Genomic DNA, 21,460 nt, shown 5'->3' on the forward strand with positions numbered 1-21,460 from the left:
TCCTTATATGGGTCCCCGGCCACAGGGACATCGAGGGGAATGACGCCGCCGACGAGCTAGCCAGGCAGGGTACTACGATTCCTCTCCTACCGGAGAGGGAGCAAGTAGCGATGCCCTTGGCTACCTGCAGGCTCCTAACGCACGAATTGTTCGAGCAAAATGCCAATAGGAGATGGCAGCAAACCGTTTCCTGTAAAGTCTCAAGATTGATATGGCCATATCGATCGAAGAAGCGCTCAGCAGAGCTGTATAAACTCAGCAGAGCACAGTGCTCTGCAGTTACTAGAGCCATTACGGGACACTGGCAGATCGGCACTCACGCGTCTAGACTGTCAATCCCTCATAACGACTTCTGCAGGAGTTGTCGCGACGAGTAGGAGGAGGAATCGGTCCCCCACTTCTTCTGCCACTGCCCAGCCCTTGGAAATCGTCGTCTTCGTATTCTCGGGGCCGCTTTCCTCACGGACATTTCGGACCTGTCCGTAATCAAACCAGGGACCTTGTCCAAATACATCCAAGCCACCGGATGGACTGCCCTTAACCTGCAGTAGTATGCTCTCACGGTTCGGGCAACGCGAAGGGGCACATGCCCATGCGGCAACACAAGGGACCTTTTATAGGTCCAAGTGAGCTTGGGGGCGGGAGGCTCTTATCCCCCCCCCTCCCGGCTACCGCCTTAACCTAACCTAACCTATGTGCGCTTGTTAGGCCGTTGACCCCTTTGTGCATATAAAACGAAACCAGCTGCTTGGAGCTTTTTCCGTGCGCCCACACCTTGGTCTATGGATCAAGACCTACCCCAACGAATCTAAATAAACGAATAAATATTGAATAAAGTATAAAATATAGAAGTTAAAGATGGAATAATTTGATTTATGAACTATATATGCTCAAAAAGAAAGCCCTAAACAAAAAGAAAAAGAAGATCAAGATAATCTGGTGTTAGCCGTGGTCATGCGTGTGCATGTGTGTGTGCTCTCTCTTTAAAACCCACAGGTATTCCCCTCTCCGAAAGATCTTTTGGACGTGGCCGGAACATGAAAGTACGTAAGTGAACAAACTCCCAGTTAACGTTTATAAACTTTTAACATAAAGAGACAAAAGAAAAAAAACCATACATGAGCCCGGTCGCCCGTAGTCTTTGATTTTTCCCTAAATTATGTTGGAGCTTTTTTTGTTGTAAAGAGGCCTTAAGCCCACGCAAAGCTCAAGAGCTTTGGAAGCTGTAAGCTTTAGCGCAGATCAGCGGCAGCAGGTGCTTCACACCTATGCGACGGTGATTAGTTACCCTTACTTTTGCATTAATACAAAAATACCGAAAATGAAGAAATCTTAAATTACAAAAGTTCCTACTTAAATATTCATTATTATTGTTATTATTCGTTAAATTATTCCCAGTACCCTACCACCTGTTTTTGAGATCATATATTTTATTCCTATTATTTAAAATTATTATTCCTATAGTTTTAATTCTCTTATTGCCCCAGCTTATACTCACCCCATAACTATATATCATTTTCCTTCTACCCAGGTATTTAGTTTTAGGCACTATCGATAAAAATAAATATTGTTAAAGATTTGGAAATGAATTGTTAGAAATTTTTGTTTAGGAGCCATGCAGGATCGATGAGGGAGAGTGAGGTATGACCTCCGGCGAGAAAAGGGATCATCCATAAGCCATATTTTCTTCGGAATTAGGATGATCAAGGTTGGGAGGGCCATGGCTGTTGCATCCAACACCAGCACAGCTACCCGTCGGTTCGGATATGCAACGCGGAAGCCCACTTCCCTGTCCCCTTAATTCCTTTGTCCCTGCTAATTCCCCCAGCCTCCTCATCCTCCTTCCCCAACCCCCTAACACTAGTCATACGGTCATACGCAGGGTATCGCACGCGAAAAAAATAATAATAAGATAAGGCATCGACGCGAGCACGTATAGGAAAGGACCAGTATAGGAACCCCCCATACTACCGATCATACAGCCGGAGCCAGCGCGTGCACCAGTCCTGCCCGATACACCCCCGACCAGCTCGAGTGGCACCGCCACACACAACAATCGTTGTATGTGATATGCTACAGTTGCGATTCGATAATAACCTGTTACATTTTCAGGCACACGTCAAGGCTATTTTCGGGCGTCAAGGGGTGGAGAAGGGCTCGGCTATCGGCTTGCGCGCGCTCAGCGACAAAATCAATTCGCACTTGCGTGCACTTCAGACCTTGGCGACCCCGCAGGAGATATCCGATGGGCTGCTGATCTTCATCATAGGCACGAAATTGGACCACAAGACCAAGGAGAAATGGGAAGATAACTTGCCGACGTCAGGATTGCCTCGGTGGTCAAGCATGGCCTCATTCTTGGAAGCAAGATGTCGGAAGCTGGAAAATTTGGGATCGGCTATGGTAACAATTCCTAGCCAGCAGGTGGGAGAAGACAAACCTGTCCCCCTTATCCCCTCCAGTAACAACCACCCTAACCCCATATGTAACCATTGCAATTCCTCCGAGCATTACATATCTAGATGTCAGGAATTCCTGAATCTCTCTGCGTTTGAACGATACAAAGAAGCAAAGAAGAGCCGCTTGTGTTTGAACTGCCTCAACAAAGGCCATGAATTGCACAGGTGCAGGTCAGGACTTTGCAGGCATTGCCAGGCCAAACATCACACGCTACTCCACATTCCATCGGGAACTGGTGCTTCATCTTCCTCTTCACCGGCCGAGGAATCGATCCAGCAAGAGGCCGCGACTGTGCTTCTAGCAAGCGGGTGTTCTAGCCCTCCCCCCTCGATCCAGAAATCTCAGCCTAGCCAGAACGTGTTGCTACCTACTGCCCTCGTCCATGTAACAGATCGTTATGGAGCACTTATCCCATGTCGTGCCGTTTTGGATTCTGCATCACATTCTGCAAACTTTGTAACATCTAGACTTGCTGATCAGTTGCAGTTGGATCATCGCTCGTCTTATGTTCACATCTCTGGAATCGGAGATTCCATTCTACCTTCGAGCAAGTCTGTACATATAGTTGTACAATCCCAGGACGCAAGCTATCGAGCTTCCTTCGCTGCAATTGTCACCAACTCAATTACGGAAATGCAGCCTAACTTCGGCGTAGACGCAAAGGATTGGCCAATGCCGAATAATCTAAAACTAGCTGATCCTAATTTCTCCAAGCCCCAACGTATCGATCTGTTGATAGGTTCTTGTTTGTTCTTCGATTTAATGTGCGTCGGACAGATTCGACTATCAGCCCAATTGCCAACATTGCAGGAGACAAAACTTGGTTGGATAGTATCAGGAAGTATCAGGATGGTATCATTGATAGCTCGGAGAATAAGCGTGCAGCTTTAGCCGCTTTTGAAAATTCCTCGTGCATCTCTATTGACGATTTTCGACCCACAACGCTGGAGTACCAAAACTTAGAGCAGCAATGCAGGAAGCAGCTGCTCGAGTGCCAGGTGCAAGTGGAAAAAACTGCGATCGGAGAATCAGGAACTGCAGCGCGAACTTTTCCATATATTTAAAACCTACATATCCACGCAAAATGAAATTCAACTTTCAACAATTTCTACATTGCCAAATTTCCTGCCATTCTATGCAATTACAGAGGTTCCCGATGATCAAGACGTAATCACGACAAGCCGCCTTCGTAAAGAAGCGCCGATTGCTGCGTTCGACGATCATCCCAGCGTAGCCGCCAGCTGCGCCCAAGCAAGCATCTTCAAGAGGGCCGTTGGAAAAATAGCGGTTCTGCCCCTTCAGGATGGATCTGTTGAAAGCCTTTGCCTTCCAACGGGGGTGAATGTTCGGAGCAGAACCCAGCTGATTAGCTGCTTGCCAAATAGCACCTAATTCTTGGCCCTCAGCCGCTTATTTTGTTTGTTACTTATGTCTATGTCACTCATTTGTTTGTTAAAGCTTTGCGCTTGCTTGCCCTGCTAAACGCTCTCTGCCAGCTCGCTCTTCGCTATCTCCGCTTTGCGTCTGCCTACCGACGTCGGCCGAGCGAAGCTGCGCTTAGCGATCGGAGCGGCAATGTAAAGGGCAGGCAAGCCACACTTGCAATTTGGATGTCACGCATTAAAGAACATATCGTAATTTTATTTCTGCGCCGAGTTTTATTTAATTCGAAATAATTAGTCGGCCGATTGGGGATAAAAAACATTATCTCCACACGTATCTTTAAAAATGTGGATGCCACAGATTTTCGTCCTTTGTGGGGCGGAAGTGGGCGGGGCGATGTTTTGAAATATTTTTGTAGCAGTGACATATCACAGAATTCTGGATCCAAAACATCGTTGCTCTAGCTCTTATAGTCTTTGAGCACTAGGCGCTGAAGGGACGCACAGACGGACAGACGGACGGACGGACAGACGGACGGACGGACAGACAGACAGGGCTCAATCGACTCGGCTATTGATACTGATCAAGAATATATATACTTTATAGGGTCGGAAACGATTCCTTCTGGACGTTACACACATCCACTTTTACCACAAATCTAATATACTGTTACGAACCTAAAAGGTTTCGATACAATCCGTCCCCCGTCTTATAATGAGAGCATCGCACCACACCCCGCAACCAACGCCCCCTCTCCTCAAGCAACCACCGACCAACACGCGCCAACTCCATAACGATGACCAAAGACATCAGGTCACGCGAACTTCCCCCACTCCAGGCCAAGCCATCGGCCGAGTGCGGTCTTTCGGTTTCATCGACGGAGGAAAGTCGACGCCGTAAAAATCTGCGACGATCACCAAGAACGGCAAAGTGCACCCCGACGCGGAAGTGCATTTGTCAAACCCGCAGACCCAGCAATACGGGCCTATAAAAAGACGGCGACGATAACCAAAGAGCAACTTACGCAGAAACCCGTCTCAGAGTACAAACGGAGTACCAGAAACTTACGCAGAGACCCGGTCCGGAGTACAGACGCGGTACCCCGAACTCACAAGAAGACATCGGCGACCAATTAAAATAAGTTCATTTAAGCCGCTAAGAATTACAATAAAGTGTCGAATTATCAAAGTAAAAACCCCCGATTGCGTAAGTTCACCCCAATTAGTCGAGGCACCGACGCCACCCCACCCCGAGTCTACGCAGCCGTTTCGTATACACGACGAGCGACGCCCATTCTAGCCCCGATCCACCTCTCTACGATAGGCCGCCCCCCTGACGACGCCCTTAAGGTTCCATCCAATTTCTACAAATTTCTTGTGGATTGACCCCTGGACGTGACTGAGTTTGCCTCAGCCTGAAATAGGTCCATCACAAGTGGCGCACGAGCAGGGACCCATGGGAACGTCAGCGAGGGTTTGTGGAATAAAACCCCACGGCCACTAGAGAAGAAAACAAGAAAACGACCCGAAGAAAACCCCGACCTCGCACAATACCAACGGCAAGAGTTGCGCAACGAGCAGAGGAAAGCGCGACACAGCGACAGAGAAACGGGAACAGTGCCGTCACCCCGAGAAGAAATTCGAAGCGTCAGCCGCGAAGCTCGACACAGTGCCCTAGTGAAGGAAAAGCGCAAGACCAGCGAAACAGCCAACTCGAGTAACAATCGAAGCGATGGAATCCCATACAGAGGAACAGCCCAGTGGGTATTACCCTGGAGAATTCGTCGCCAACCCAGGGGTGAGTACCGGCTGGATACACAAACGCCGCCGAGAGGAGCTGGAGTCCTTCTCGGAGGAATTCGGATTCAGCCGCGAGGGTAACGTGGAAGATTTGCGGAGAAATTTCGCCGAACTAGTCGCCGGGCCCCTCGAACACGATGCTTGGGTCAGGTTGGCAGAGCTCGAGCGGCAGTACGCCAGATCGCCAGGACGAGCCAGATCGCCAGGACGAGCCAGATCGCCCCAGCCCGACATCTCAGCACTAACAGAGAAGCGAAAGACGGACCCCAAACTCAGCCTACAAGTTCCCGGAGTCATGGAGGGCAAAGCCAGCACCTCACCGACATCGATAACCGACGAAGATCTACCGAAGCCCCCGCCCCCGGAGCCAAGGCCTTCGCCCATGAGAAGGATCTTGCCGACAGCAGGGGGAAATGGCCCCACAGACTGTCACCACTACAGTCAGGCCGCACAGATGGCAGAACGGATCCGAAAGTGGGGAATCCAGTTCGACGGGCAGGACGACCCACTGTCGTTCGTCGAACTACTGGAAGAGCGTGCCCTCTCGTACGGGGTAGACATGAACTACGTGCCGCGAGCCATGGCAGAGCTCCTCACCGACCGAGCCAACCGTTGGTTCCGCACCAGCCGACTCCAGAGCGCCTCTTGGGCCGATTTCCGCCAGGAATTCCTAGTCTTTTTCCTACCTCCCCGGTACTTCGAGCAATTGGAAGACCAGATCAGGGACCGCAAACTAGCGGTGGGCGAACCGTTCAAGGACTTCGTCATCGAGCTCCGGTTGCTCATGCACCACGCCGGGTACGACGAAGCCAAGGAACTTAGCCGGATCTATGACAACATCCTCTCGGCGTACCAGCTGTACGTGCGAAGGCACGAACTGAGAAGAAAATATAGAAGTTAAAGATGGAATAATTTGATTTATGAACTATATATGCTCAAAAAGAAAGCCCTAAACAAAAAGAAAAAGAAGATCAAGATAATCTGGTGTTAGCCGTGGTCATGCGTGTGCATGTGTGTGTGCTCTCTCTTTAAAACCCACAGGTATTCCCCTCTCCGAAAGATCTTTTGGACGTGGCCGGAACATGAAAGTACGTAAGTGAACAAACTCCCAGTTAACGTTTATAAACTTTTAACATAAAGAGACAAAAGAAAAAAACCCATACATGAGCCCGGTCGCCCGTAGTCTTTGATTTTTCCCTAAATTATGTTGGAGCTTTTTTTGTTGTAAAGAGGCCTTAAGCCCACGCAAAGCTCAAGAGCTTTGGAAGCTGTAAGCTTTAGCGCAGATCAGCGGCAGCAGGTGCTTCACACCTATGCGACGGTGATTAGTTACCCTTACTTTTGCATTAATACAAAAATACCGAAAATGAAGAAATCTTAAATTACAAAAGTTCCTACTTAAATATTCATTATTATTGTTATTATTCGTTAAATTATTCCCAGTACCCTACCACCTGTTTTTGAGATCATATATTTTATTCCTATTATTTAAAATTATTATTCCTATAGTTTTAATTCTCTTATTGCCCCAGCTTATACTCACCCCATAACTATATATCATTTTCCTTCTACCCAGGTATTTAGCTTTAGGCACTATCGATAAAAATAAATATTGTTAAAGATTTGGAAATGAATTGTTAGAAATTTTTGTTTAGGAGCCATGCAGGGATCGATGAGGGAGAGTGAGGTATGACCTCCGGCGAGAAAAGGGATCATCCATAAGCCATATTTTCTTCGGAATTAGGATGATCAAGGTTGGGAGGGCCATGGCTGTTGCATCCAACACCAGCACAGCTACCCGTCGGTTCGGATATGCAACGCGGAAGCCCACTTCCCTGTCCCTTAATTCCTTTGTCCCTTCTAATTCCCCCAGCCTCCTCATCCTCCTTCCCCAACCCCCTAACACTAGTCATACGGTCATACGCAGGGTATCGCACGCGAAAAAAATAATAATAAGATAAGGCATCGACGCGAGCACGTATAGGAAAGGACCAGTATAGGAACCCCCCATACTACCGATCATACAGCCGGAGCCAGCGCGTGCACCAGTCCTGCCCGATACACCCCCGACCAGCTCGAGTGGCACCGCCACACACAACAATCGTTGTATGTGATATGCTACAGTTGCGATTCGATAATAACCTGTTACATTTTCAGGCACACGTCAAGGCTATTTTCGGGCGTCAAGGGGTGGAGAAGGGCTCGGCTATCGGCTTGCGCGCGCTCAGCGACAAAATCAATTCGCACTTGCGTGCACTTCAGACCTTGGCGACCCCGCAGGAGATATCCGATGGGCTGCTGATCTTCATCATAGGCACGAAATTGGACCACAAGACCAAGGAGAAATGGGAAGATAACTTGCCGACGTCAGGATTGCCTCGGTGGTCAAGCATGGCCTCATTCTTGGAAGCAAGATGTCGGAAGCTGGAAAATTTGGGATCGGCTATGGTAACAATTCCTAGCCAGCAGTTGGGAGAAGACAAACCTGTCACCCTTATCACCTCCAGTAACAACCATCCTAACCCCATATGTAACCATTGCAATTCCTCCGAGCATTACATATCTAGATGTCAGGAATTCCTGAATCTCTCTGCGTTTGAACGATACAAAGAAGCAAAGAAGAGCCGCTTGTGTTTGAACTGCCTCAACAAAGGCCATGAATTGCACAGGTGCAGGTCAGGACTTTGCAGGCATTGCCAGGCCAAACATCACACGCTACTCCACATTCCATCGGGAACTGGTGCTTCATCTTCCTCTTCACCGGCCGAGGAATCGATCCAGCAAGAGGCCGCGACTGTGCTTCTAGCAAGCGGGTGTTCTAGCCCTCCCCCTCGATCCAGAAATCTCAGCCTAGCCAGAACGTGTTGCTACCTACTGCCCTCGTCCATGTAACAGATCGTTATGGAGCACTTATCCCATGTCGTGCCGTTTTGGATTCTGCATCACATTCTGCAAACTTTGTAACATCTAGACTTGCTGATCAGTTGCAGTTGGATCATCGCTCGTCTTATGTTCACATCTCTGGAATCGGAGATTCCATTCTACCTTCGAGCAAGTCTGTACATATAGTTGTACAATCCCAGGACGCAAGCTATCGAGCTTCCTTCGCTGCAATTGTCACCAACTCAATTACGGAAATGCAGCCTAACTTCGGCGTAGACGCAAAGGATTGGCCAATGCCGAATAATCTAAAACTAGCTGATCCTAATTTCTCCAAGCCCCAACGTATCGATCTGTTGATAGGTTCTTGTTTGTTCTTCGATTTAATGTGCGTCGGACAGATTCGACTATCAGCCCAATTGCCAACATTGCAGGAGACAAAACTTGGTTGGATAGTATCAGGAAGTATCAGGATGGTATCATTGATAGCTCGGAGAATAAGCGTGCAGCTTTAGCCGCTTTTGAAAATTCCTCGTGCATCTCTATTGACGATTTTCGACCCACAACGCTGGAGTACCAAAACTTAGAGCAGCAATGCAGGAAGCAGCTGCTCGAGTGCCAGGTGCAAGTGGAAAAACTGCGATCGGAGAATCAGGAACTGCAGCGCGAACTTTTCCATATATTTAAAACCTACATATCCACGCAAAATGAAATTCAACTTTCAACAATTTCTACATTGCCAAATTTCCTGCCATTCTATGCAATTACAGAGGTTCCCGATGATCAAGACGTAATCACGACAAGCCGCCTTCGTAAAGAAGCGCCGATTGCTGCGTTCGACGATCATCCCAGCGTAGCCGCCAGCTGCGCCCAAGCAAGCATCTTCAAGAGGGCCGTTGGAAAAATAGCGGTTCTGCCCCTTCAGGATGGATCTGTTGAAAGCCTTTGCCTTCCAACGGGGGTGAATGTTCGGAGCAGAACCCAGCTGATTAGCTGCTTGCCAAATAGCACCTAATTCTTGGCCCTCAGCCGCTTATTTTGTTTGTTACTTATGTCTATGTCACTCATTTGTTTGTTAAAGCTTTGCGCTTGCTTGCCCTGCTAAACGCTCTCTGCCAGCTCGCTCTTCGCTATCTCCGCTTTGCGTCTGCCTACCGACGTCGGCCGAGCGAAGCTGCGCTTAGCGATCGGAGCGGCAATGTAAAGGGCAGGCAAGCCACACTTGCAATTTGGATGTCACGCATTAAAGAACATATCGTAATTTTATTTCTGCGCCGAGTTTTATTTAATTCGAAATAATTAGTCGGCCGATTGGGGATAAAAAACATTATCTCCACACGTATCTTTAAAAATGTGGATGCCACAGATTTTCGTCCTTTGTGGGGGCGGAAGTGGGCGGGGCGATGTTTTGAAATATTTTTGTAGCAGTGACATATCACAGAATTCTGGATCCAAAACATCGTTGCTCTAGCTCTTATAGTCTTTGAGCACTAGGCGCTGAAGGGGACGCACAGACGGACAGACGGACGGACGGACAGACGGACGGACGGACAGACAGACAGGGCTCAATCGACTCGGCTATTGATACTGATCAAGAATATATATACTTTATAGGGTCGGAAACGATTCCTTCTGGACGTTACACACATCCACTTTTACCACAAATCTAATATACTGTTACGAACCTAAAAGGTTTCGATACAATCCGTCCCCCGTCTTATAATGAGAGCATCGCACCACACCCCGCAACCAACGCCCCCTCTCCTCAAGCAACCACCGACCAACACGCGCCAACTCCATAACGATGACCAAAGACATCAGGTCACGCGAACTTCCCCCACTCCAGGCCAAGCCATCGGCCGAGTGCGGTCTTTCGGTTTCATCGACGGAGGAAAGTCGACGCCGTAAAAATCTGCGACGATCACCAAGAACGGCAAAGTGCACCCCGACGCGGAAGTGCATTTGTCAAACCCGCAGACCCAGCAATACGGGCCTATAAAAAGACGGCGACGATAACCAAAGAGCAACTTACGCAGAAACCCGTCTCAGAGTACAAACGGAGTACCAGAAACTTACGCAGAGACCCGGTCCGGAGTACAGACGCGGTACCCCGAACTCACAAGAAGACATCGGCGACCAATTAAAATAAGTTCATTTAAGCCGCTAAGAATTACAATAAAGTGTCGAATTATCAAAGTAAAAACCCCCGATTGCGTAAGTTCACCCCAATTAGTCGAGGCACCGACGCCACCCCACCCCGAGTCTACGCAGCCGTTTCGTATACACGACGAGCGACGCCCATTCTAGCCCCGATCCACCTCTCTACGATAGGCCGCCCCCCTGACGACGCCCTTAAGGTTCCATCCAATTTCTACAAATTTCTTGTGGATTGACCCCTGGACGTGACTGAGTTTGCCTCAGCCTGAAATAGGTCCATCACAAGTGGCGCACGAGCAGGGACCCATGGGAACGTCAGCGAGGGTTTGTGGAATAAAACCCCACGGCCACTAGAGAAGAAAACAAGAAAACGACCCGAAGAAAACCCCGACCTCGCACAATACCAACGGCAAGAGTTGCGCAACGAGCAGAGGAAAGCGCGACACAGCGACAGAGAAACGGGAACAGTGCCGTCACCCCGAGAAGAAATTCGAAGCGTCAGCCGCGAAGCTCGACACAGTGCCCTAGTGAAGGAAAAGCGCAAGACCAGCGAAACAGCCAACTCGAGTAACAATCGAAGCGATGGAATCCCATACAGAGGAACAGCCCAGTGGGTATTACCCTGGAGAATTCGTCGCCAACCCAGGGGTGAGTACCGGCTGGATACACAAACGCCGCCGAGAGGAGCTGGAGTCCTTCTCGGAGGAATTCGGATTCAGCCGCGAGGGTAACGTGGAAGATTTGCGGAGAAATTTCGCCGAACTAGTCGCCGGGCCCCTCGAACACGATGCTTGGGTCAGGTTGGCAGAGCTCGAGCGGCAGTACGCCAGATCGCCAGGACGAGCCAGATCGCCAGGACGAGCCAGATCGCCCCAGCCCGACATCTCAGCACTAACAGAGAAGCGAAAGACGGACCCCAAACTCAGCCTACAAGTTCCCGGAGTCATGGAGGGCAAAGCCAGCACCTCACCGACATCGATAACCGACGAAGATCTACCGAAGCCCCCGCCCCCGGAGCCAAGGCCTTCGCCCATGAGAAGGATCTTGCCGACAGCAGGGGGAAATGGCCCCACAGACTGTCACCACTACAGTCAGGCCGCACAGATGGCAGAACGGATCCGAAAGTGGGGAATCCAGTTCGACGGGCAGGACGACCCACTGTCGTTCGTCGAACTACTGGAAGAGCGTGCCCTCTCGTACGGGGTAGACATGAACTACGTGCCGCGAGCCATGGCAGAGCTCCTCACCGACCGAGCCAACCGTTGGTTCCGCACCAGCCGACTCCAGAGCGCCTCTTGGGCCGATTTCCGCCAGGAATTCCTAGTCTTTTTCCTACCTCCCCGGTACTTCGAGCAATTGGAAGACCAGATCAGGGACCGCAAACTAGCGGTGGGCGAACCGTTCAAGGACTTCGTCATCGAGCTCCGGTTGCTCATGCACCACGCCGGGTACGACGAAGCCAAGGAACTTAGCCGGATCTATGACAACATCCTCCCGGCGTACCAGCTGTACGTGCGAAGGCACGAACTGAGAAGTCTGACGCAATTAACAATGTTGGCCACAGAGTTCGAGAGTATCCAGGAACGACAACCAACCAGGTACACACGGCCAACGGCGCAACAAAACGAAAGCGGGACGAATGGGGCCCAATTCCGAAAGCCTCACTGGAACACCTCGGAACCCGCGAGGAAGCCGCACCAGGCCGGCGCTCCAGCACAGGAAACGGCACATCGAATGATCACCACACCCATTGCCAACCCACGCGCAGCCTGTCGACGCTGCGGAGAAGCTGTACATGTTTCTCGCGACTGCACCAACCCATCGATCCTCTTCTGTTGGGAATGCACTGGCGCGGAACGCGCACCGTGGACTGTTTCCGCCGGGACCCGTCGGGAAACGACTCGCGTCCCCGGCTGACTCGGGAACAGCCGGGCGCGACGCTTCCTCAGACAACCAACTAAGAAACCCGCTACAAGTACACGACGGCCGGATAATGGCGAGAGTGACCATCGGAGGACGGCGCGCGGAAGCCTCGGTCGACACCGGGGCGTCCCGAAGCTTCATCAACGCCGACCTCGCCCACAAACTGGGCCGCGACAACGACCTGCGAGCCGCATGCGTCCCGATACGCCTAGCAGACGGCTCGGCTCGCGAGATAACTCAGATCTTGCTAGCGCGCGTCAAACTAGACGAACAAGAGATACAGATGTCACTCTTGGTACTACCCAATATGGTAGAGCAAGCCATCATAGGGATAGATTTCCTGGGCGCCATTGAAACCACAATACAATGCGGCACCACGCGCCTCCATCTCCAAGGCTCCCAACGCCCCATCCCAAAACGCCGATTATCACCGCCAGCCAAGTACACGCCCCCGGACCCACGAACTCGAGACCTCCGCCGCCAATGAATTTCCCGCCACGACACGAGACAAGAGCACAAAGAACAAGGAACATAGAACTTACGGCCACGACTAGGCACACTAGCCCCAGGCCCACTCCGAGAAAACCAAAACTAAGCAAAGCCACGAAGAAAACGAGCCGGTCACCCGAGGGCACCGACGCGGTTCCACCAACGAAGGGAAAAGAACCCAGGACGCCCCTCCAGAAGACAACCCGGCCCCAGCAAAGACAGCCGCCACGCAGCAGCCAGGCGCTCGAGGTACCACCTCCGACCGCCACCCTAGCCCACGAACGCGTCGACACCGCCCTCGACGCGAAAACGACCCCTACGACACCGACCAACCCGCTACTCCCGCGTCCTCTCAGGCAGGAACCGGGAAAGGCGATCACTGCCACACGAGGCACCCATCGGAACCCCGACGCACCTGGAGCCGACGCACCATCGATCGTCCCCGACATCATGGAACGCCTCCCGGGCAACACCTCGTACGGCGCCGACATGCGGCCCAGCACCACGCCTGGAGCCATGTCGGTGAACCTCACCGACCAAACTAGCCGTCGGTCAAACGCTACGATCGCCATCGAGACCCGCACGTTCGTACAGCACGTTGAGTACAACGTCGCGCAAGCACCCCCCAGGACACACACGAGCCCCCTACTCATAATCGAGGCGCCCGCCATCGTCGCCAGCATAAGCGAATACACTCGCGAAGTCGAACCACCAAGCGCATTCGACACAACAATCCTCCTCGAGAACCCCGACCACACTTGCGACCCAGGAATCGACGACCCACCCGAGGACGATTCAGAACGAATCTCCGACCCATGGCCTCCCGACATCGCGCCGAAAATACGGAAATTTCTAGACGAGGAACTGCCAACACTCGCGGGCCTCCGAGGACGACGGGTCTGACGGAACACACCATCGTCATGAGGGACAACCGACCCATAAAACAACGGTACTACCCGAAAAATCCAGCCATGCGGCGGACCGTCGATGAACAGGTCGACCAACTGATAGCGGAGGACCTAATCGAACCATGCCGGAGCCCCCACAGCGCGCCAATCGTCCTGGTCCACAAAAAGGACGGGAGATGGCGCATGTGTGTAGATTATCGGCAGCTAAACGAGCGTTCCATCCCGGACGCGTACCCGCTACCCAGGATCAACTACATACTAGAGCGACTCCGAAATGCCCACTTCATCACGACCCTAGACCTGAAAAACGGGTATTGGCAGATACCAATGGCCCGCGACAGCCGGGAAGCCACGGCATTCACGATACCCGGCCGAGGATTATACCAATGGAAAGTAATGCCTTTCGGTTTACACTCCGCGGGAGCCACGTTTCAACGGACCCTCGACGCCGTTATCGGCGCAGACATGGAACCATTCGCGTTCGCATATCTCGACGACATCGTCATCGTCGGGAAAAGCTTCCAGGAACACCTGATCAACGTGAAAGAAGTTTTCGCACGACTGCGGAAGGCAAACCTACGGGTCAACACGGACAAGTGTGCCTTCTTCCAACGCCGGATAAAATACCTGGGCCACATGATCAGCGAAGGTATCCACACGGACCCCGACAAAATCGCAGCCGTAAAGGATCTGAGGCCGCCGACCAACCTGAAGGAGCTACGACAATGCGTAGGCATGGCCGGGTGGTACCGCAGATTTGTCCCAAACTTTGCCACCGTAGTCCAACCAATGTCACTGCTGCTAAAGAAAGGGAAAGCATGGACATGGGGTCAAGAACAACAAGACGCCTTCGACGAGCTGAAAACACTGCTCACCACCGCACCGGTACTCGCCTGCCCAGACTTTAACGTCAAATTTTCCCTGCAGACGGACGCAAGCAACCTGGGAGTAGGCGCGGTCCTCACCCAAGAGATCGAAGGGAAAGAGCGGGGCATCGCATACGTCAGTCGACGCCTCAACAAGGCAGAAGAAAACTACTCGGCCACCGACAAGGAATGCCTCGCCGTCATCTGGGCGATCCGAAAACTGCGATGCTATCTCGAAGGCTACCGATTCAACGTCATAACCGATCATCTTGCACTAAAGTGGCTGAATACCCTCGAGAGCCCTTGCGGTAGAGTTGCAAGATGGGCGCTCGAACTACAGCAATACCAATACGACGTGCACCATCGGGCCGGCAACCAGAACGTAGTCGCAGACGCACTGTCAAGGCAACCACTGGAGACCCTCTCCCGCATTGAGGAAGACGACACACCATGCACCTCGCTTAAACAAAGGATCCAACAAGTCCAAGACGAACCCCAGAAGTACCCAGACTACACGTACGAAAATGGGCAGCTATACCGCTATCTAGGACACGGAGCCGACGACGACGACCACATACCGTGGAAACTATGCGTGCCCAAAAACGGCCGGACGAGAGTACTCCGCGAATGCCACGACGAACCAACGGCAGGACACCTTGGCGTCCGGAAAACAATCCTGAGGACAACACAACGATACTACTGGCCAGGACTACACCGAGACGTGCGACGGTACGTGCAGGGCTGCGTAAGCTGTCAGAAGTTCAAAGCCACGCAGCGCAAGGCCGTGGGCAGGATGCTCACACGCAAAGCCGAAGAACCCTTCGCCACCCTGTGTGCCGACTTCGTTGGACCATTACCACGGTCCAAGCACGGGAACACCATCTTACTGGTATTCTTCGACACCTTCTCCAAGTGGGTCGAACTGCTACCCCTCAAGAAAGCGACAACGGCGAACCTCGAACGAGCCTTCAGAGAACGAATACTGAGCAGCTTCGGCGTGCCGAAACTATTCGTCTGCGACAACGGGACCCAGTTCACCAGCCGATCGTTCAGAACATTCATGCGAAGCGCAGGCGTGGAGCTGCAACACACAGCCCCGTATTGCCCCCAAGGAAACCCGACGGAGAGAGCCAATCGGACTGTGAAAACGATGATCGCCCAGTTTGTCGACGACCACCAGAATACATGGGACGAGCTCCTACCCGAAATGACATTGGCGATCAACTCCAGCGTCTCCGAGACGACCGGATTCAGCCCCGCCTTCCTCCTGCAAGGAAGAGAGCCCCGACTCCCCGGCGCCCTCTACGACGAAGTCACGCCCGGAACAGTGAGTACGCCAGAGACGGCCACCAGCAAAGCGACGTGGCTGAAAGAAGTATTCGCCATCGTCCGAAACAACATCCAGAGAGCCAGTCAAGAACAAGGGAGACATTACAACCTCTGCCGGCGACTATGGCGCCCCGCCGTCGGATCACTGGTACTACTACGCCAACACCACCTCTCAAACGCCGCCGAGGGCTTTGCGGCAAAGCTAGCCCCGAAGTTCGACGGCCCCTACCGGGTCAAGAGTTTTCCATCGCCAAACATCGCCAAATTACAACACTGTGAAAGCCGGAAACACAAAACCGCAAATATCAACGACCTGAGAGAGTTCCACGATCACGAGTCCGAAGAACCCACTGACCTACTCGAGAATGCTGACGTCGACGAAGAAAGCAACGAGACCTCAACCCGACGCCCCAACCACGGCACCGCTGAGTCAGCAAAACCCTGGACACCCGGCCAAAAGACAACACCGGCAAAAAAAATGAGCCCGATGGCACAATACCGCCGAGAATGCAAGCGCAGCGAACCGCGCGACCACCAATTAATCGAACAGCGCTGACACCAGCGAGAGAAATAACGTAACGCTCACGACCGCGCGCCCCACAAATCCGCTGACGAAGCGAAGAGAACGAGGAAACCCCAACGCAGACCACAGAAGAAACCACAAGAGCCCGACCCGCGAGTCCTCGTAACTCTCGCCGGGGAAGAAAGGGGAGGGTGTAACGAACCTAAAAGGTTTCGCGCCAACTCCATAACGATGACCAAAGACATCAGGTCACGCGAACTTCCCCCACTCCAGGCCAAGCCATCGGCCGAGTGCGGTCTTCCGGGTTCATCGACGGAGGAAAGTCGACGCCGTGAAAAGCTGCGACGATCACCAAGAACGGCAAAGTGCACCCCAGCAATACGGGCCTATAAAAAGACGGTGACGAGAACCAAAGAGCAACTTACGCAGAAACCCGTCTCAGAGTACGGACGTGGTACCAAAAACTTACGCAGAGACCCGGTCCGGAGCACAGACGCGGTACCCGGAACTCACAAGAAGACATCGGCGACCAATTAAAATAAGTTCATTTAAGCCGCTAAGAATTACAATAAAGTGTCGAATTATCAAAGTAAAAACCCCCGATTGCGTAAGTTCACCCCAATTAGTCGAGGCACCGACGCCACCCCACCCCGAGTCTACGCAGCCGTTTCGTATACACGACGAGCGACGCCCATTCTAGCCCCGATCCACCTCTCTACGATAGGCCGCCCCCCTGACGACGCCCTTAAGGTTCCATCCAATTTCTACAAATTTCTTGTGGATTGACCCCTGGACGTGACTGAGTTTGCCTCAGCCTGAAATAGGTCCATCACAATACCCCAATACTCATTTTGAGTAACGGGTATAAAAAACGAGGGGTAACGTTGTGAGTTGCTGCGGACACCGCAACTCCACAGTTATATCCGATACTAAGTCAGTATGGCTCTCCTCCGGCAGACGCCGCTAATGTTAAACGACACGACAAAGAGTGCGTGCGAGAGAGACAGAAAATCAGTCTGAGCGTGACGTCGGGCGCTGCGTAGCCAGTGAAAATTGATTTCTTGCTTTTGGCTACAAAAATGATCCGATCTGATCCAGATTCAGCAATCTGATAGATATGGTCATTATCTATGATTCTGCGTTTTTGGTTTTCTCGAATGTGCAATATTGTGGATGCAACAGATGTTCGTCCTTTGTGTGGAGGCGGAAGGGGGTGGGGCAAAATTCTGAGATATGCGTTTTATAGTGAGATCTAACAGAAGTGCGGATACCAAATTTGGTTACTCTAGCCTTAATAGTCTCTGAGATTTGTGGATTCCCCAGATTTTCGTCCTTTGCGTGGGCGGAAGGGGGTGTGTCGAAATTTGGACACGAAACGGTCAAGGTCCGATATCACAGGAGTGGGGATACTAAGTTTGCTTGCTCTGGCTCTTATAGGTTCTGAGATCCTTGAACTCATATTTTGCAATTGGCAAAAGCGACCATGAAACCTGTGTGTTAGAGAGAGACAGAGCGAGAAAGAATGAAATTGTTTTCTTGATTCTGGATATAATAATTATACGATTTGGTTTAGATTTTGCACTCTAGAAGATATAGTCATCTTCTACGATTCTGCGTTTTTGGTTTTATCGTATCTTTAAAAATGTGGATGCCACAGATTTTCGTCCTTTGTGGGGGCGGAAGTGGGCGGGGCGAAGTTTTGAAATATTTTTGTAGCAGTGACATATCACAGAAGTCTGGATCCAAAACATCGTTGCTCTAGCTCTTATAGTCCTTGAGCACTAGGCGCTGAGGTAATTTTTTTTCGAGGTAATTAGATGCAAGTGCACGCCTACGTTGCGCACACTCGCCCGCCAGTTTTGCTACTGGCGGAGTTTATTTTCCAGCTTTTCTTATTACCTTTACATTGGCAATTTACATTTAAGCTTAACTTACAACAATAATGCGATTTTGAATTTGGCGGGCTGTTAACATTAACATTACATTAACATCTAGAAACATGTTTACATTCAGGCAGCCCTATTTTGACATTCGCAACAATTGACGTGCATTTATACAAACAGGTGGTCACAAAGAGATGAGTATTTGGACAAATTGCAACATTAATGACATTTATAGACTAATTAAATCCTATTTATTTTCTATTTCAGGTACTGGAGGATCATCGTCGTCGTCTGGATGACACAGGGCGCATCCGCCTCAGCGCTGGATGTGCACGTGTGTGTGATGCAGCAGATCACGCATCTGCGGCATCAGAATTGGCAGAGGCAGGATCCAGGAGAGGAGCTGGCGTGAATGGTGATGGTGTTTGGCGAGCGACTCTGGTCCGGCCGCCCACGTTGCTTCTACCTGGAGATCTGGGGATTGGCACTGGTCCGGCCAATCGGGGTGCGTTGACCAGTGGAAACGGCCGCAAATGAGTGCGAATTGGCTGCATCCGAGTGGCTGCTGGTCCGGCCACCCAGGATGCACTGTCGATGTAGATGGAGATGGAGCGCTGGCCAGAGTCATCTGTATTGGCTGGCCTCGTCGTTGCATTCCCGCTGCTGTTTTGTGATGATGATGGCGTGACGTCATGGCCATCGGTTGCCGGCAGCGTAATCGGAGGGGCTTCCGAATTGGGCCCAACTTGCAACACAATGTTGCGGTTGGTGGCGAGGCAGGTACTGGAGAGGCTGATCTGTGAGTGTATTGTCAGGTAAGTGTGATTAGTAAAAGAATTGGCTATTTTGTGTTGATGCGTGAATTGATGTTTTCCTTCTTTAGCGGCAGCCTGGATGTTGATGGCGACGACGATAGGGCCTTCAAACTTCGCCCATTTGGCAGGAATTGGATGGCGAAATTGACGAGGCACCTGCTGGAGAGGCATCTCTATCGGAGGCGTGGCAGGTACGTATGTTTTATGTGAGTTTGGACCATTTTGTGTTGAAGTGTGTATTGATGTTTTTTTTTTTTCCTTCTAGCGGCAGCCTGTGGACTGGATGTTGTTGGCGACGGCGATAGGGCCTTCAAATTTCCCCCATTTGGCAGAAAGTGGATGGTGAAATTGGTGTGACAACTGCTGGAGAGGCAGCTCTATCGGAGGGGTGGCAGTTACGTATGTTTTGTGTGTATTTGGACCATTTTGTGTTGATGTGTGTATTGACGTCATTTTGTTTTATTTCAGTGGCTTCTCTGGACCTGTGCGGTGAATTGTCAGGAGAGTCTTTTGCTGCTAATTTGACGACTCTTGGAATATATTGACGACTCTCCTGACAATTCACCGCACAGGTCCAGAGAAGCCACTGAAATAAAACAAAATGACGTCAATACACACATCAACACAAAATGGTCCAAATACACACAAAACATACGTAACTGCCACCCCTCCGATAGAGCTGCCTCTCCAGCAGTTGTCACACCAATTTCACCATCCACTTTCTGCCAAATGGGGGAAATTTGAAGGCCCTATCGCCGTCGCCAACAACATCCAGTCCACAGGCTGCCGCTAGAAGGAAAAAAAAAACATCAATACACACTTCAACACAAAATGGTCCAAACTCACATAAAACATACGTACCTGCCACGCCTCCGATAGAGATGCCTCTCCAGCAGGTGCCTCGTCAATTTCGCCATCCAATTCCTGCCAAATGGGCGAAGTTTGAAGGCCCTATCGTCGTCGCCATCAACATCCAGGCTGCCGCTAAAGAAGGAAAACATCAATTCACGCATCAACACAAAATAGCCAATTCTTTTACTAATCACACTTAACTGACAATACACTCACAGATCAGCCTCTCCAGTACCTGCCTCGCCACCAACCGCAACATTGTGTTGCAAGTTGGGCCCAATTCGGAAGCCCCTCCGATTACGCTGCCGGCAACCGATGGCCATGACGTCACGCCATCATCATCACAAAACAGCAGCGGGAATGCAACGACGAGGCCAGCCAATACAGATGACTCTGGCCAGCGCTCCATCTCCATCTACATCGACAGTGCATCCTGGGTGGCCGGACCAGCAGCCACTCGGATGCAGCCAACCCGCACTCATTTGCGGCCATTTCCACTGGTCAACGCACCCCGATTGGCCGGACCAGTGCCAATCCCCAGATCTCCAGGTAGAAGCAACGTGGGCGGCCGGACCAGAGTCGCTCGCCAAACACCAACACCATTCACGCCAACTCCTGGATCCTGCCTCTGCCAATTCTGATGCCGCAGATGCGTGATCTGCTGCATCACACACCCGTGCCCAACCAGCGCTGAGGCGGATGCCCCCTGTGTCATCCACACTGATCCAGACGACGACGATGATCTTCCAGTACCTGAAATAGAAAATAAATAGAATTAAATTAGTCTATAAATGTCATTAATGTTGCAATTTTGTCCAAATACTCATCTCTTTGTGACCACCTGTTTGTATAAATGCACGTCAATTGTTGCGAATGTCAAAATAGGGCTGACAGACTGATAGAATGTAAACATGTCTCTAGATGTTAATGTTAATGTAATGTTAATGTTAACAGCCCGCCAAATTCAAAAGAACATTATTGTTGTAAGTTAAGCTTAAATGTAAATTGCCAACGTAAAGGTAATAAGAAAAGCTGGAAAATAAACTCCGCCAGTAGCAAAACTGGCGGGCGAGTGTGCGCAACGTAGGCGTGCACTTGCATCTAATTAAAGGACCCTTAAACATATTAAGCCTTTTTGTGGCGAGAAATATTCTATATGGAAATTTAGAATCAGAGCTTTGTTTGCTGAATTA

At 50.9% G+C, this 21,460-nt stretch overlaps 2 protein-coding genes across 6 annotated transcripts; one reads left to right on the top strand and one right to left on the bottom strand.

The window, feature by feature from the left end:
- Positions 1-18,562: 18,562 nt before the first annotated feature.
- LOC117194085 lies at positions 18,563-20,001 on the top strand. 3 transcript variants are annotated; one of them, XM_033398721.1, is made up of 3 exons: positions 18,563-19,415; positions 19,484-19,621; positions 19,884-20,001. In XM_033398721.1, exons 1-3 carry the CDS (start codon positions 19,201-19,203, stop codon positions 19,906-19,908), a joined length of 378 nt encoding a protein of 125 aa, XP_033254612.1. In that variant the 5' UTR covers positions 18,563-19,200; the 3' UTR covers positions 19,909-20,001. The 3 variants fall into 3 exon arrangements, with proteins under 3 accessions (XP_033254612.1, XP_033254613.1, XP_033254611.1); XM_033398722.1 differs by having other exon boundaries at positions 18,566-19,415; positions 19,484-19,606; XM_033398720.1 differs by lacking the exon at positions 19,884-20,001 and adding an exon at positions 19,681-19,823 and having other exon boundaries at positions 18,567-19,415; positions 19,484-19,606.
- LOC117194086 lies at positions 19,926-20,932 on the bottom strand. 3 transcript variants are annotated; one of them, XM_033398725.1, is made up of 3 exons: positions 20,468-20,932; positions 20,277-20,399; positions 19,926-20,001 (listed from the first exon to the last, which is right to left on the bottom strand). In XM_033398725.1, the coding sequence occupies exons 1-3, from the start codon at positions 20,680-20,682 to the stop codon at positions 19,977-19,979; spliced, it is 363 nt and encodes a 120-aa protein (XP_033254616.1). In that variant the 5' UTR covers positions 20,683-20,932; the 3' UTR covers positions 19,926-19,976. The 3 variants fall into 3 exon arrangements, with proteins under 3 accessions (XP_033254616.1, XP_033254615.1, XP_033254614.1); XM_033398724.1 differs by having other exon boundaries at positions 19,939-20,001; positions 20,262-20,399; XM_033398723.1 differs by lacking the exon at positions 19,926-20,001 and adding an exon at positions 20,052-20,204.
- Between the last annotated feature and the right edge of the window lie 528 nt (positions 20,933-21,460).

The sequence above is a fragment of the Drosophila miranda genome (genome assembly GCF_003369915.1).
Source record: "Drosophila miranda strain MSH22 chromosome Y unlocalized genomic scaffold, D.miranda_PacBio2.1 Contig_Y2_pilon, whole genome shotgun sequence".
Classification (NCBI taxonomy): Eukaryota; Metazoa; Arthropoda; class Insecta; order Diptera; family Drosophilidae; genus Drosophila; species Drosophila miranda.